This window comes from Carlito syrichta, unplaced genomic scaffold (assembly GCF_000164805.1).
Source record: "Carlito syrichta isolate Samal-C Ts95f unplaced genomic scaffold, Tarsius_syrichta-2.0.1 Scaffold304682, whole genome shotgun sequence".
Lineage (NCBI taxonomy): Eukaryota > Metazoa > Chordata > Mammalia > Primates > Tarsiidae > Carlito > Carlito syrichta.
Genome location: NW_007248778.1, coordinates 7,388 through 24,314, shown reverse-complemented (window position 1 = coordinate 24,314; position 16,927 = coordinate 7,388). Strand labels below are relative to the sequence as shown.

Here is a 16,927-nt window from a genome sequence, read left to right as displayed (position 1 = left end):
TCAAAAGGGTACCAGCATAATGAACATTTGTATACCTAACCCTGAATTGTACCCCACATCTTTAAAATAAAAAATTTTTTAAGAAGGACTCAGTCAAAGGCACATAATCGTGACATTTCTGAATAGCACAGGCAAAGAGAAGATCCTCAGCCTTTTGAGGGAAGGGCTATGACCTTTCAAAAAGGATTGAGAGTCAGAAAAATATCAGACTTCTCAATTTAAAAAGTGGACGCTGGGACAAATATACAGATGTGAAAGCCAGAAATGAGTGGATCTCACTCAGAGGAGTTATCAATCATGTCCCTGTGTGACAGCAAGAGGGTTGATTTTGAGCTGCTCGTGCAGTTTGGAGCTAGTCCGGTTTGGAGTAGGGAGATGGAGTGCTCCAGGGGGTATCCTCAAGAAAAAAAGGGAACTCCATAGAATAGTACCTGATTTGCTGGGCGTTTAAAAGGAGAAGACGCCGGACTTGGTGGCTCAGCCTGTAATCCCGCGCCTTTGGGAGGCTGAGGTGAGTGGATTGCCTGAGCCCGTGGGTTCGAGACCCGCCTGGGCAGCGAGACCTCATCTCTACAATAAATCAAAAAAATCAGCCGGGCGTGGTAGCGCATGCCTGTAATTCTGTCTACTCGGAAGGCTAAGGCGGAAGGATTGCTGGAGCCCAGCAGGTCGAGGCTGCGGTGGCCGGGAGCAGCCACTGCACTCCAGTCTGGGCGACAGAGTGAGACTTCAACTCAAAATAAATAAATAAATAGATAAATAAATAAATAAAAATAAAAGGAGAAGATTGTGATAACAAGAGGCACAATGTAATAAGAAAAAAATAAGCAAAATTACTGAGAAAAACAAAACGTTGTACAAAAAAGGAATGCTAAATATCTAAATACTAAGTACTAAAAATCTGTGTGACATAGAGACCAACCTATTAGTGTAGATTCTGGTCAGTAAGTTGTATCATTAAAAACTGGATGAATATTGTTCTGTCTTTGCATTGTTTTAATGATGTAAATACGATCCTCTATTTTGGTTTGACTGGATAATAATATTGGGAGGATGGGGAGTGGTTGTTTAAGGAAGATAAATCCTCATCTCTTATAGCAGCCACAGAACCTTCAGATAATGTCTAAAATTGATCAAGAAATGGCAGCATATTATTTAGAAATAGGGAGATAACTTCCAGGAGAATAAGATAAAAATGTCAGACATCACCTCTGGGGATTGGCAAAGGAAGAACAAAAGATTAATGTTTTTCATAACTGGTTTTTAAGTAACATTTTGCTTTCTAAACTATGTGCTTGAAATACATATGAAATTATTGTAAAAATAATGTATTGTATGTACATGCAGTATATTAAACTGGATTTGATTCTGGATTTAAAACAAATAAAGAAACAATAAAAAGCTAAGTATGAGGTTTTGGACTGGGTGTGGCAGCTCCTACCTGTAATCCCAGCACCTTGGAAGGTCGAGGTGGGAGGATCACTTGAGTCCAGGAATTCGAGACCAGCCTGGGCAACATAGTGAGACCTCATCTTTAGAAAAAATACAAAAATTAGCCTGGTGTGGTGGTGTGTGCCTGTAGTCCCAGGTATTTGGGAGACTGAAGTAGAAAGTTTGCCTGAACCTAGGAGGTTGAGGCTGCAGTGAGCCAGATTGTGCCATTGCACTCTGGGCTTCTATTGTATTCTTATTTAAATTTCCTGTCCTTTAAATAATTTTCAAAATAAAACATTGAAGAAAAAATCATGTATATACATTCTTTAAATCAACCTTTCCCCTGCAGTTTAACATCCAGGCACTGCTTGCTTAGCTTGCAGAGAAACTGGAACTGGTTTGGGTGTGGTCTGTTCATATGCAAAATGACATTGCCTTAAATTGTTTGTAGACCACTTAGATGCTGAGAGAATGGTAAGAATGGGGGTGAAATTAAGCTCTAACAAAGATGTGTAGTCAATTTGTTGTACTGTTTAAGAAAAAAAATCATTAAACTTCAGCGAACACATATACATTCTGTCTTCAATGTTGTCACTACATATTTTTCCCAATTCTAAATTTTATTTCCTGGACTCCTTGTAGTACCATGGAGAAAATAGTTATTTGTGTTAAGCTCTAGCAAAAGAAGTGCTTCTTAGTAGGCAAAATTTTAACTTGTCAGTCTCTTCTCTGAAGAATTTAACTCTTGTGAAAGAAAAAAAAAGAAAGAAAAAAATTATACTTTTCCCACTATTTCATTCTTCAAAGCTGATGGCATTGGAGTGCTGGACTCTAAATGTCCAATTCTGGTATTATTTCCAGAGAGATATTGACATAGTATGTTTCAGGGAGAATGACCAGACTACAATGGGAATGACCAGACAGTGGGAAATGACAAATGTTTGAAGGGAATAGGAGCATTTAACCTGAAAAGAGACGTCTTCGTGGCACATGATAAATGTCATCCAATCTATTTAAGTAGATAATATATAAAAAAGACATTAGACATATTCAGGTGTGGCTCCAGATGGCAGAATTAAGATGACGAATGAAAATTTTAGAGACATGGAATTTTCATGCCATAAAGGGAAGAGTTTTCTATTCTTTTCTTTTCTTTAGATTTTTAAAAAAAATTTTATTTTAAAGATGTGGGGTACAAGTCAGGATTGGATACATAGGTGATTTACGTACAGGTGACATTTGGACTTTAAGGGAAGAGTTTTCTAATCATTAAAATAATTTAGCAATAGTTGGTAACTTGAGAAATAGTCTCTCCTTACTAGAAGTGCATTTGTAGATGTGGATGAGTATAGCTGAGGTGGTAATTCCCGTATCAACTGAAAAACAGAACCCTTGAAGAGTCTCATGGTGCTGAGAGTCTCTGATTTTATAAGAGCTAGTATTGTTTCTGAGTTAACGCTACGTGTCAGGCATGGTAACCCTGTAGGCACCTCCTTATAATATTTCATTTGTTCTTCTGAGCATCTGTATCAAATGTGATCAAATAAGACCAAATAATCATCTTATATGAAGAGTCTGAGACTCAGCAAGCGACCAGCTCGACCAAGATCACACAGGGAGAGAGCATAGAACCAGGATAAGGACACAGATTCCAAACTCTCCAAGATGTATCAATGTTTTTGAGTCTGCAGGTTGTCCATTACTTGGATGTGAAATTAATTTTGTGTGTTTGAACCAGAATTTTAAATAAATGAGATAGAATAACACGGAATGGAATATATCAGAATGCCTTTCAAATAGAAAAAGGTAGTAGCATTGCTTCCTGAAATGTTTGTTTGGGTATGTACTAGGGTCATGAAGTGAAATATACTTTATACTGTGGGTCATGGCCAAGACCCTAACTTCATGGACCCTTAACCTTCTTGACTTTCTTTCCCTTGACTTTCCTGAATGAGCTCACTTTGGTGACCAATTTCCATGACTACTCCCCCAGGGTATTTGTTTCCTAGGGTTGCCTTAACAAATTACCACAAGTTTAGTGGCTTCAAGCAGTACAGATTTACTTTCTTTCAATCCTGGATGTAAACAATCAGAAACCAAAATGTTGCCAGTGCTGCCTTTCTTCTGGAAGCTTCAGGGGAGAATCTGTTTTCTTGTCTTTTTCATTTTCTAGAAGTCACCTACATTTCCTTGGCTCCTGGTCTCTTCCTCACATCACTCTAATCTCTTGCTTCTCTCATTACATCTCCTACTTGCTCGAACCCTCCTGCCTTCCCCTTTCTTTTTTTTTTTTTTTTTAGTTGGAGTCTCACTCCGTTGCCCAGGCTGGAATGCAGTCGCATGCTCACAGCTACCTCAGCGTTGACCTACTGGTCTCAGGTGATCCTTCCACCTTAGCCTTCCAAGTATCCAGAACTACAGGTGCACGCTATCATGCCTGGCTAATTTTTGATTTATTGTAGAGATGAGATCTCACCAAGTTGCCCAGGCTGTTTTTGAACCCATGGGCTCTGGCAATCCACTCACCTCGGCCTCCCAAAGTGCTGGAATTATGGGCTTGAGCCACCGCGCCCACCTTCCTCTTATAAAGGCCCTTCTGATTACACTGTTCAACCCTGACAGTGTGGGACAGTCTCCATATCTCAAGATTCTTAACTTAGTCACAAATTCCCATGAACCCCCTTCTATTGTGTAAAGTAACATTTGCAGGTTCTGGGAATTAGGATGTGGACAGCTCTTGGGGACCATACTCAGCCCACCACACCAAGCTTACTTTACAAATTCTGAATGCCTAAACTTTAATAATACCCTTTCTGACCACCACTTCTGCTGCATTTGCCTTCTCTGTCATTTCCCTTGACGTGTGTTTCACAATTTCAGCTGCCTTCAACCCAGTTTTTTAAAACATCAGTTCATTAGGAAGATGGTCTTACTTCCATTTAAAGAGAAAAAGAGGCTCCTGGTGTGTACTGCTTCAACTACTCTCTCTTTTCTCCCTGTGCCATCCTTGAAGGACACAGTACTTTTTCTATTCACACTGAAATATTACAGAACAAGGAATATTTTACTGTAGATTTCATATGTAAAAAAGATAAAAGATTTATATTGTACATTTCCTAGCATGCTCTAAGGAAAAATCTTCATTTTCTTCCTGCATATCTTCACTTTAGCCACCAGCTTGTGTATCTTCCTCCATGGATCCTTTGTCTTCTGGCATTTTCATCTCCAGGCACCCCTTTTTTATCACCTGTATTATCCCAGGACTTCCAATTTCTCCCATCCTCTCTCCCTTCCTCCTTCCCTCCCTTCCTCCCTTCCTCCCTTCCTCCCTCCCTCCCTTCCTCCCTCCTTCCCTCCCTTCTTCCTCTCCTCTCTGTCCTTCCTTTCTTCTACTTCTCTCCCCCTCCCTCCTTCCTTTCCTCTTTCCTTCCATTTCATTCAAACTCTTTAGCCTAAAATTAAAACCCAGCTCTCTCTCTGTCTTTCTCTCCTTCTTTCTCTCTGTTTCCCTCCTTCCCTGCTTCCCTTCTTCTTTGCTTCCTTTGTCTTCCTTCCTTTCCTTCCTTCCTTCCTTCCTTCCTTCCTTCCTTCCTTCCTTCCTTCCTTCCTTCCTTCCTTCCTTCCTTCCTCTCTCTCTCTCTCTCTTTCTTTCAAGTCAGCGACTCACTCTATTCTTACTCTGCTGGAGTGTAGTGGAATGGTCATGACAATCATGGCTTATGACAGCCTCAACTTCCTGGGCTCAGGCAATGCTTCCACCTCAGCATCCCGAGTAGCTGGGACTACAGGTATGCAGCACTACATCTGGCTATCTTTTTTATTTTGTAGAGACTTGGTTTCAATATGTTGTTCAGGCTAGTCTCAAACTCCTGGGCTCAAGCAACCTACCCGCCTTGGCCTCCCAAAGTGCTGGGATTACAGTCGTGAGCCACCATGGTCAGCTTCTCCTTTCTTAAACAGAATTATTTAGGATTTCCCCAGCTCCCCTCCACCTACCACATTAATCTCATCTTCAAGAATGTAAGTCTATTATACCAAGTAGGAAGGTTTTATTTGCTCTTGGTCAAAAAATACTAAAATACTACAACACTCAGACCTGTTTTGCTTAAAGGATAGTGGAGGATTACACATAACAAAAATGGATTTACTTTGCTAGAGTTGTGACATTAGTGGGGCATAGAAAGTGGAGACAGTGAGTACGGGTGTAGTTTTTAAAGAAAGAGCTTGTGGGAAGTGAAACAAAGATTTATCTTTGTTTTGGAGATATGATGTGGATATAAATATTTATTAATGTCCCCATTCATGTCTATAACATCTCACTCTAGACCTCCTCTTCATTTTACTACCCTTTCTCTGCTGTGACTCTCTTTTAGCGAAGTCAACATGCCCTCAGGTTCCCTCATGGTTAGCCTACACTCTCATTAAACCATCACATGGCATTCCCCTTTGTCCCAGGCCATCATTAAACATCCCTGGAAGGCTGTATATCATGCCTCCACAGTGAGGAGGACAATCATTTCAGGGGCCATAAGCATCAGTCTCTTCTGGCTGCTGTGTTCCTTCCTCCAGGGCTAAAAACACTCCCTCATCAGGGATCCTCTTCCATCAGGGTGGGAGAAGAAGGGCCAGAACCATTTTCTTCATAGCACCGGGAGGGTTTTGTTTCAGTGGATACAGTGGAGTACATTTTCTGGTTTAAAAATGTTCTGCTGGGGCATTATTAAAAAATGGTTCTGTGTCATGGCTAAATCCGCCATAATGACTTTCTGCTCCCCATGGGGAAAAATGCTTTCACTTCCTGGGAGCCAATTTGCTCCCATTGTTCTCCCTAATAATATGTTTCCTGGGCTCCCAATGTTCTGGCAATTTTTCCCTTTCCCTTTAGTTGGACACCTCATTTTCTAGTGAAGCATGGCAAAGGTGTGTGTATATGGATTCCTGCTTAGAGGGATCAAAAAAAGCAGCAGAAGACTTTTCTGATAAAAGACTATTGGTAGCAAGAGAAGTAGGTCAGAGATGGACTAAAGACTTTGACATCCCCCTTTTTGCTCAGGACTGGAAAGACCATGATATCAGGAGTTATCACTTATAGGGCTCCCATCCCTGTTCCTGAGGACAGTATTAAAGAAAAGTTCGAATGAGATTTCTGGTTGCTACAGTGCCTCTTAGCGGATGCACCTTGATTTTGTTGGTTTAGCTAGGATTGTATGGTTTCAGATATAATGAAAATTTCTTTTTTTGTTTTTGAGAAGAGGCTCTGTCAAGTTCTTCAGCATGTAATTTTAGTTCCTTTTTTTTTGAGTTGGAGTCTCACTCCATCGCCCAGGCTGGAGTGCAGTGGCACACTCATGGCCACCCCAGTGACGACTTGCTGGGCTCTGGCAATCCTTCCATCTCAACCTTCTAAGTAGCCGGAACTATAGGCACAAGCTACCACACCTGGCTAATTTTTTATTTATCATAGAGATGAGGTCTCACCAAGTTGCCCAGGCTGGTCTCGAACTTGCAGGCTCAGGCAATCCACTCGCTTCGGTCTCCCAAAGTGCTGGGATCACAGGCTGAGCCACCGAGCCCGGCCCAGGTCAACTTCTTTCAGACTGCCTATTTTCTTTCTGACTTGAAATGATTTTACCTTCATTTTGCATTTCAAATCCGAAACATGTAATTAACTAGGGCATCTACTTACTGGACTATTTGTAAACTTTTGGGGGGCAACTTTTAATTACTCTGATCTGCCAAGATGTGATGAACATTCTCCGTGAACCTTGAAATTCAGGGAAATAGTGTTCAAAACTATGATCAACAATTTTCTTAGTTGAAACCCTTTTTGATTAAAGTGAATTAAGTGTTTAATTGGGGTTATTAGTAGTATTTCCCATATCTTTAGTGCTATGCCAAGTTAGGGTGTGGGGAAATTAAAAAAAAAGCACCACATGGCAGAAGAATGCAGTGTTTTCAAAGTGTAATGCATGAAATACCTATATCAGAAACCTCAGGATGCCTCCAAAATGCCGATTTCTGGGTATCACACTAAACTTACTGACTCTCTGGGCAAGGTTTCTGGGCATATGCATTTTAATAAACTCTCCATAAGATTCTTTTTGCACACTAAAATTACAGAAGGCCTGGACTAGTGGGTCATCTGATGTCTCATTCTCTTTTGTGGTTATATTTTTAGTTTCTAAAGATCCACTTTGTTGGACTGAATGGCTGCCTACCAGTGACTTACTCTTGCATCTGTAAGAACAATAGTTAGTAAAGCTATGGTTACAGCTCTTGGGAATTATAATTGAACAGATGCACTCTGTTCCAAGTGAGAAATAAAGATAATTAAGAGGTAACTTTTCTATTCTTATGTGAGAAGGTTTTCTTCTAAAATCAAAAACTGAGTCCTTCCAGAGATAGATAACTGTGTTAACATACTGCAAAATGAGAAGACGACTGATTTGGTCACGGGGGGAGTTGTGATGCTGTCAATATGAGGACATTCATAGAGACGGCAAGATTTACTGAAGGCTGGGCACTGTTTGAGGTCATTTTAATATATTACCTTGTTCAGTTCTTATCATAACTTGTCAGCAAAAAACATTTGGCATCTCTATTTTAGGGATGTGGAGACAGACTCAGAGAGACCAAATTACTCATACAAAACTACACTGCTTATAAATGCCAAAATTGAGTGTTGCACTTGGCCTGTCTCCAAAGTCTGCCTTTTTCCACTGGAAGAAAACAAACCATGCTATAGATTCTGTTTCCAGTAGGAAAAAGAGGAGACCAGCACTTGGCATCCACGGTTGATTTAGAGACTTGGAAATTAAGACTGCTGAAGATTTCAACCCTAACTCATTCGAAAAAATCCCAGTTTGGGAATTGAGCTTGATCTCGCCTAAGAGATACTCCTAAAACCAACCTCTCAAGCTGAGAAGATGCCTGTGATACACTGGAGTCTTAATTAAAAGGCTTGGCCATGCCTTCCAGCTATAAGACTCTACCTGAAAGGAAGAAGAAAAATCCAATAATTTTGTCTCCTCTATGCTTTTCCCAGGCAGTACAGTCACCACTGGCTCTCCCCTAGATAGTGTGGTGCCTCATGACCCTACTTTGTGTTACCCAAGGACAGGCCTCTCCATAGAGGATGAGGAAAAACCCCCATCCACTTCCTGCTTGCTTGTGAGACCCACAACTTCACCGTCAGGAGAAAGTTGCTTCTGTGGTTGTGAAGATAGAGAGAGAGAGAGGGAGAGAGCTGAAATAGATCCTGCCAAGAATCTTGGTTATAGTCTATGTGGGCCTTTATGTTGCTGCCTCCTTATCCCACCAGTATCTCAATCTGGACCATGATTTGGTTGTGTTTGGGCATATCTCATTGAGTTGAGGCCCCACTTCCCTATCAACTCAAAGTCTGACAGTCTCCCTGACAACTAATAATTAGCAGTTCCTTCTTGCTTCCTTCTCTCTACTCTTCTGCTGTATCCATTAATTTACACTTCATCCTTCCTCTTTCTCCTCAGAATCTTCAAGACACTTCTGGCTGAGTGTGATAATGCCTGTGATCTCAGTACTTTGGGAGGCTGAAGTGGGATGGCATGAGCCCAGTAGTTCAAGAGCCTGGGCAACATAATGAAATCCCGTCTCCACAAAGGAAACCAAAACCAAACCCCCCAAAAACAATAGCCAGGCATGATGGCATATGCTGGTAGTCCTAGCTCCTTGGAAGGCTGAGGCTGGAGGATCACTTGAGCCTAAGAGTCTGGGATTACAGTGAGCTGTGATTGCACTACTGCACTCCAGTCTGGGCATGAGAGTGAGACCTTGTCTCAAAAACAAACAAAAAACCAAAAAAAACCTTCCACTTCTGGCAATTTTACATTTGTGGGAGCCCCTCAACCCCTTGCACTTATGAATATCCCTTCTCTGTAGCCCTCAGGCATACCTATTGTCATTTCCCCCCCCCCCCCCCCGAGAACAGTTTATCCGTTGCCTGCTTGCCATCCACTTCATACTTCTGGTGAGGGAATGATGCTCTTGTTCATTATGCCCGGAGGCTGAATGTGAGAGTGTGGGCCCCCTTTTCCAGCCCAGAGAGAGCTTATGATCACTGACTCTCCCATGTGGCTGTGTGGACAGCACCTCTCTGCCTGTTGCAGCAGACCGCCAGTTTCACCAGTATGGCAGGGGGTAGCTTTTTAAAATATGCCTTTGTCAGTTTCCACATAAGCCCTTAACTTCAAGCCCAGGCATCTGGGAGAATGTCCCTTAGACTATTGTAATAACTAGTAGCTAACATTTATTGGGCACTTACTATGTGCTGACTTTCATCCAAGCACTTTACATTCACTCATTTAATCCACATGACATTTACTAATATGTTAGTTGATAAGTTACTGTCACTGTTCATATTTATTAGATGAGGAATCCAAGGCCCAGTTAAGTTACTTGCAGCTAAGAGATGAATCTGAGAGGACTTTCTTTCCAATCATCACTTTATACTGTGTTTGTTCTGTGTGAGGCTATGATAAAATGAGCAACTGTGCATTTATTGACTACCACCATATGCCAGAGCCTCTGCTAAGTGTTTTAGATATAATGTCTCTGATAGTCATAACCATGCCAGTTAAGATAGATTTTTGCCCCATCTTACAGATAAGGAAGCTAGGCTCAATGTGTTAAGTAGTTGGACCAAAGTCACACAGCTCATGCTGTTTTTGTTAAATCCTGTCATAACTTTTTGATCTTATATTTTTTTAGAATCCCTTTTGTCAATTTTCCAGTGAAGCGATTTTTTTTTTCCTGCTAGGTGGACTCCGAAGTGCCAGCCAGTGAGTTATGTGTGGTCTTGTGTACATTAGGGTTGTGTCAGGCTCTTCCAAAGACCATCTGGGAGGTGTGAGGGCATGCAGGTTGATATTTCAGGACTCTCAGGGGACAACTGCCTCTAGAAGTGGAGCCTAGCTTCCAATTTATTGTGATGACAGCTCCAGTCACAGGCTCCTGCAGGGACATCCGTTCCCCTTCCATTCTGGCTTCAGGACAGTGGCAGCACCCCTCACAGCCCTTGTCCTGTTATATTTAATCCAGTGGCTCATTTTAATCTTGGTGAATGTTGTGTTTTTTATATCTAGCTGCTTCTGTTGATTCTCTGAAGTCTGTGTGTGGTGCATGGGTATTCCCAATCTGGCTCAGATTTACTTGTTCATAAAAACTACACTGTTATCGTAAAATAAGTCACATTTTTGTAGTTCATTTTCTTTTAAGGCAAGTGCTCAAATATGTCCTTGATGACAGCACTCATCACCTTATGATGAACATGCTTATAGAGATCTCTCTTCTTCCCTGGTCAGCCAGTCTCTAGAAATAAACAGTACAGTATTAGAGCTACTAGCTGCTATTTAAATTTGAAATAATAATTGCATTTAAATAAAATAGAAAAATCATTTTCTCTGTTGGATTAGCTAATCTTGAGTGCTCAGCAGCCAAGTGAGGCTAGTGGCTACCAAACTGGGCAGTGCAGATAGAGAACATCTTCATCATTGCAGGGAGTTCAGTTGGACAGCGCTGTCTCAGAATGGAGGGACCAGATCTCCTGTGTTGCTGTATCACTAATGCCTGCCTGGCACGTAGTGATTACCAGGTAGATGCACCGGATGCCTTCCTGGCTTGAGGCCATATTTCCTCAAACTACATATGTTACAAGGGCTGCCAAGACTCATATGCAAAATCTTCATGAATGGATGACATCACCAATCACTTTCCTCTGTGGCTCCACGGAGACCAATCAAGGGAGTGCTGGGCCTCACAGTAGAGGCTGCGGGGTACCAGGAGAAGCTTCTCAGTGATTGCACTCGCACTCCTACTCCCACCTCTCTTTATTTTGAGACTTGTATAATCTCTTGACTTCTACTTTCTACTGACTTACGGTGCTGGCTGTGTATTAAATAAGGAAAAGTTGTCTGACTCTTGCAGCCCAGCAGCAAGAACGTTAATAATTCTGGGAGCCTCCCTTGGCATTAGGACTGTGCCACATGTTTTGCAATCTTGACTTTGGCCTCTGAAAGCAAACACTCTCACTGGGCTTCGCTGATCCATAGCCCTGGAATCTGTAGCACTTATGAAGTGCTGCTCCCGTTGGTGCTATGTACGGTGGTGAGGAATTCAGATTCCAGAACTGGCCTCTAAGCCCAGTGCCACCAGAGGTTGTGGTGGAATCTTGGGCTGTGTGAACACTAAGTTCTTTCAACACAAAAAATACCAGAGATCTGCTGTCTCCTTTTCTATGGTTTAATGAATACCAGCCTTGTCTTCTTGACTGAGTTATAGCTTTGAGGACAGGGCTCAGTACTCTTCTTAGAGCTTTTAGCACAGGGCTGACCCTACAAAAGATGCAGAGTGATACTTTGTAAGGGTGATTTGGGGGGTACTGTTTTATCCTTTTCCCGATCTATATAATAGGGAACAGGTGGTATCTTTTCCAGTGCTCCATACAGTATAATTGAGTATCTTGGTTACCTCTGTATCCCAAACTATTTTTCTTTTCTGTTCTTAATTTTAGAATATGTTGATTATATTGTCTTTGTCACTATGGGAATACACATGTTGGTTTGGTAACTTCTGAGATTTTCAAATTAAAAGTCATTTCTTTCCAAGGCAGGGTGATGAGTTTCGGAAGCACAGTTCTATCACACAACTCCAGGAGGCACCACTCACATATCTTTTGACAATATCATTGGCTCTTACCTTTCAGGCTATGAGGTTTTACCTGTGGTACTCCTGAAGGCACAAAAGATGGGGTAGGTGACTCTTCAAGATCTCCAGGCTCTGTGGCTCTAGAACATTCTGTTCACAATTTTTAAAAATAAGATGCTGCCATGCTTATAACATGTTACTTGTTTCCCACTGGACCCCAAATTCTCTGTCACTAACTGAAGTATAATGTCACATACATCAGGCTGACTAATATTTTGATGCGAGTTGAGGGAAAGGAAGAAAGGTTATAGGCAACGATTCTTTTTTTTTTTTTTTTGAGTTGGAGTCTCACTCTGTTACCCAGACCAGAGTGCAGGGGCCACTCCCAGCCACTACAGTCTTGACCTGCTGGGCTCCGGTGATCCTTCCACCTCAGCCTTCCGAGTAGCTGGAATTACAGGCGTGCACCACCACGCCCGGCTGATTTTTTGATTTATTGTAGAGATGAGGTCTCGCTGCCCAGGTGGGTCTCGAACCCGCGGGCTCAGGCAATCCACTCACCTCAGCCTCCCAAAGTGTGGGATTACAGGCTGAGCCACCGAGCCCGGCTGGCAACGATTCTTAATATAGGATAGTTCTGAAGAGTGTGGTGGTCCTTTCCCATCCTTCCTCAGCAGAGAGTGGTAAAGTGTCAATGCCAACTGGCTCACACCAAAGCATCTCAGCCCTTAGTCTTATCACCACCAGCTGGGTTTGCCATATTCCTACTGAAGCAATATGAAGAGTTCAATTTAATAGGCCTAAGAAATTCACCCACCATAACAAATCTTTCTTATTGGCCAGTCCCTAACACTTGTAATGAACTAGAATTTTTTGTGTCTGTGTGTATGTCAGATAAGTCTTCCTTTAAAGAGTTAAAATAGGATTAAATCTAATTTATTAGTAAAAGAAATCAGGATAATGGTTTCCTTTGGGGGATGTTATTGATCTCCAGGGGGACCAGGAAGTCTCTAGGCTGCTGGTGATGCTCTATTTCTGCATCTAGATGTTCCATTTATAAAAAATTTATGAGCATTTGCAGGTATGATTTGCATGTCTCTCTGTTTGTAATGCTCCCAAATAAAGTCTATTTAAAACAATGTTTAGAAGATCGCCTTGGGAAGCATTTAGAAATATTTATAACTTAGTTAAAACAAGTAGGTGAGTTTATTTCCAAAAGAGAGTTAGCAGCATACAGACACTCTTAGTTATTGGGAAGCAGAATAGATGACAGAGGAGACGAAGGGGCACATTTGTCTTCTTTGAGCTTTAGCTTGGGGCTCATTCTGCCCAGGTTGTTCTGAAAACCTAGTATAAGTCCTCACTACATTGGACACTTTTTCTTCAGTTCCATTCCCACTCTCTTTTTTTTTTTTTTAATGTAAGGGAAGTAAACAGGTTTCAGGGAACACTGAAGTGGAGAGTGCTTTCTTTGGTTCAAGTCCAGAACTGGTAACAAGAGAAGGTGATTCTCTTGGGCAGTTAACTTCAGGGAGAGTGTGAGGCTGACCCTTCCTTTGGAAATTATTTCTTCCAGCATGACCTGGCTCCGGGTACACCAGAAGAGACCAATAAACCAGGCCACTTGCCTAACAGATTACAGCTCTGTGTTTATGTGTTGAGAGAGAGAAGAGGTGCAGAGCCCAACTGGGAACTCCCCCACCTCACTTTCCCCACCAACCAGCCCATGCCCCTTTATCCCCTCTCCTGCCGGTTCCCTTCTCCAAGATACACACATGGGGTTCTGGGGCCAGCTGTTCTACTTGTGTGCAAGCAGATCTCCTGCTTCTCTTGCTGAGGAACCACTAGCTTCTCCTAGGGCTCTGTCCAGCTTCTGAGAAATATTGAGGCAGAATAGGTGGTTTCCATGTGCCTGCTGGCAAGGCGTGTTGTGTGGAGGAATGTAAATAGAGTAAGCCCTTAGGAAAACACTGGTTTGGCTCTTAGGCATTCTCACTCATGTTGCCCATAAAATGATTATTATGCTCTCAAGTGGAGTTCTGTCTGTTTCTTCTATGCTACTTAGCTCCAGCTTTGAACCTGAAGAAATACCAATAAATCTTTCTTCTTGGTGGTATCTTTTTTTTTTCCTTCGTGGACAACAGAATTGAGTTGACAGCAGTGGCACAGATGGTCTGCAGGTTCAGCCATCCCTGAGGACTCCTGGACTTCTGCTTTATTTCCATGGAACAAATACATTTCATTAGCAAGAGGCTCACCTTCTCCTCTGGAACCTGGTCTCTGACTCAGAGTAAAACTGGAACCAAATCTCAGCACTGTACAAGTCTGTTTCTACCTATTTTATTGCCTTGTTGGTTCTTTGTGTTCCAGAGTGTTTCCTGAGAAAGAGCCACGCACATACACAAAATGACTTGTCTTCCAGGAAATATCCACATAAAAGCAAATTATGTCAGATATAGCCACTACTGGAATTGGTAGTTAAAGTATTGCATGGTGCTTTTCTGAACTTCATCTCATTCAATTCTCCTAAGAACCTCATGAGGGACTAGCATTACTCACTTTTACAGTTGAGGACATTGTGGTTCAAAAATTTTGTGTGACCCATTCACAATCACATAGCTATACTTAGGGCTCCCAATAAAGTGTTCTTTTTTATTGTCCCCATTATTAAAGATGTTTTAGGGTAGGCAGTCAAAATGGAAAGTCAATTGTGAGATTTAGCTAAGATCTGGTTATATTACTTGCTATAATGAAGCAAACATTTTGGAAAGACATCCAAGTCTAGGTTTTCATTCTTTGATGGTCTAGTCTTTAGACTCATTTGCAGAGCAGAGCAGCCCTGGTTACTGAGGAATGGTGAGGGAGCTTAAACTTTGAAGCCTTTTGCAGTTTCCCCAAGCCTTCAGTGTTTCCAAGTTTAGTTTTCCAAATTGAACATTTGTTGAACTGCTATATTGACTTTGGAGACCCTAATACAATAAAATGACATAAAAGCAGAGATCTGGAAAGCCTAATGATAGGTGAGGTTAAGAGCCAGGCCCTTTTCTAAGAGCATCGCATATATTAACTCATTTAGTCTTCATAGCAACCCTTGACTATCCTATTTTTCAGCTGAGAGTTTCAAAACTGAGCAAGTCATTTGCCCACAGTTGCAGAGCTAATAAGTGGAGGAGCCAGTTAATTTGAACCCAGTTTAATTCCAGAGTGTGAGCTCCTGATCATTTCAATGTGATGTCCCAAGCAGTCTGTCTGGGTTAAGTTTTTTGTTTCCTAGATATAGCATTGAGATTCTGAGAATTAAATCCACTCTAAGAGATCACCGGCAAAGAAGTTCCCTAAGCATCTAAAATGAGCACTAAGAAAATTTCCTAAAGGGACAAGAGAGTTGTAGATTATATCACTTTTAGACCTGACCGCTAAAAGGAGTTACTCTGACCGGTGACCACCAGTAATCACTGATTCTCATATCTGTGAAATGACATTGTCTACTTTTCCCTAGAAACTGACAGATTGCTTTGCACTGTAATCCCCCGAACTCAGTCTCAGGTCAAAGACTTAGCGTTATGTTTCTTTGTTTTCTTGAGTGAAGAATGACTTTAAACACGTTCAGTCAAACAGCTGTACATGTTCCACATGTTGTCTGTGGAATGTGGGGCATAGGTACTGACTCCATAACAGGACAACTGAGAAGCACTGGCTCCTAATTTGAGATCTGTCGCTACCCAGCAATAGGCTTTAGGGGGATCCACAAACCTGAAAACTTGTAGGCTACATTTTGGATACATGTATATATGCAAACCGTTTTCTTTAGAGTCACAAAGTGATCCATGACCCTCAAACAGTTAATAACCATGACTATACAGATATTTTATTAAATTATTTGTGTGTAGCTCTTCTGTGAGATCAAATGACAGACTATGAAAGTACTGGGTTTAAGGATTTCAGAGATCATCATGATCTATAGAATTTTTTACTTTACTAATTTTTTTCCATAGATCGAGTTGATTCAAGTGAAGTTTCTTATTGAATGTATTTACAGACTGGATTTTTCCATCTTCCCCATGGAGACTTTTTCATTGAGCCCGTGAAGAAGCATCCGCTGGCTGAGGGAGGGTACCACCCACACATCGTTTACAGGAGACAGAGGTGGAGAGTTCCAGAGATGGAGGAGCCAACCTGCGGATTAAAGGGTATTGTGACTCAAATGTCCTCACAGCTTCAGGAGGTTTTTTTGTTCTTTTAATTGTTTTACTAAAACATGATCTATTCTTATTCAAGTCTGTTACCTCTGTATTCTGTTTCCAGCAAGTATGCACCCTTGTGTAAATTATTTCACTTGTCTGTACTCAAGTGTCTTCATATTCTTAATGGGAAGGAGGGAAAAAGCATCTTTGCCACATTAGTTGATGATACTCATAAGATGTTCATAATAGTGAAGTGTTCTTTTTTTAAACTCTTCTGACCATCCTAGAAGAAAATATAGACATCATGATTTTCAATATTAGCAGTGTTATAATACATTAGTGTGGAATATTAACAGACAGCTCATCACATCTGCATAAGGGAGGAAGATTTACATGTTGATGATGCTGATAATAATGTGTGAAGAGAAACTGAAAAAAATATCAATGCACTGTCAGATAATACATTTTCAGGAAAGCTTCTTTTGGCTGCATGGTGTTGTTTTTATAATTTGATGAACTGCTTCTCTTGGCCTTGTCATAAACAGTTGTAGGACTTTTTCAGAAAGAAACTGACCCAAGTTATTTCTTTGCAACTCCTATATTTTAAAGAATGTGTAGGAGACTAT

The 16,927-nt window shown here is 41.4% G+C and overlaps 1 protein-coding gene across 1 annotated transcript in view; it reads left to right on the top strand.

The window, feature by feature from the left end:
- The window catches only part of ADAMTS12 (ADAM metallopeptidase with thrombospondin type 1 motif 12), a 153,985-nt gene extending 137,596 nt beyond the window's left edge, over nucleotides 1-16,389 (top strand). Inside the window, exon 3 of the mRNA XM_008060631.1 lies at nucleotides 16,157-16,389. Within this exon, the coding sequence (XP_008058822.1) occupies nucleotides 16,157-16,360 (204 nt within the window). The 3' untranslated portion in view covers nucleotides 16,361-16,389. The remainder of the gene's footprint in view (nucleotides 1-16,156) is intronic.
- Nucleotides 16,390-16,927: the final 538 nt, after the last annotated feature.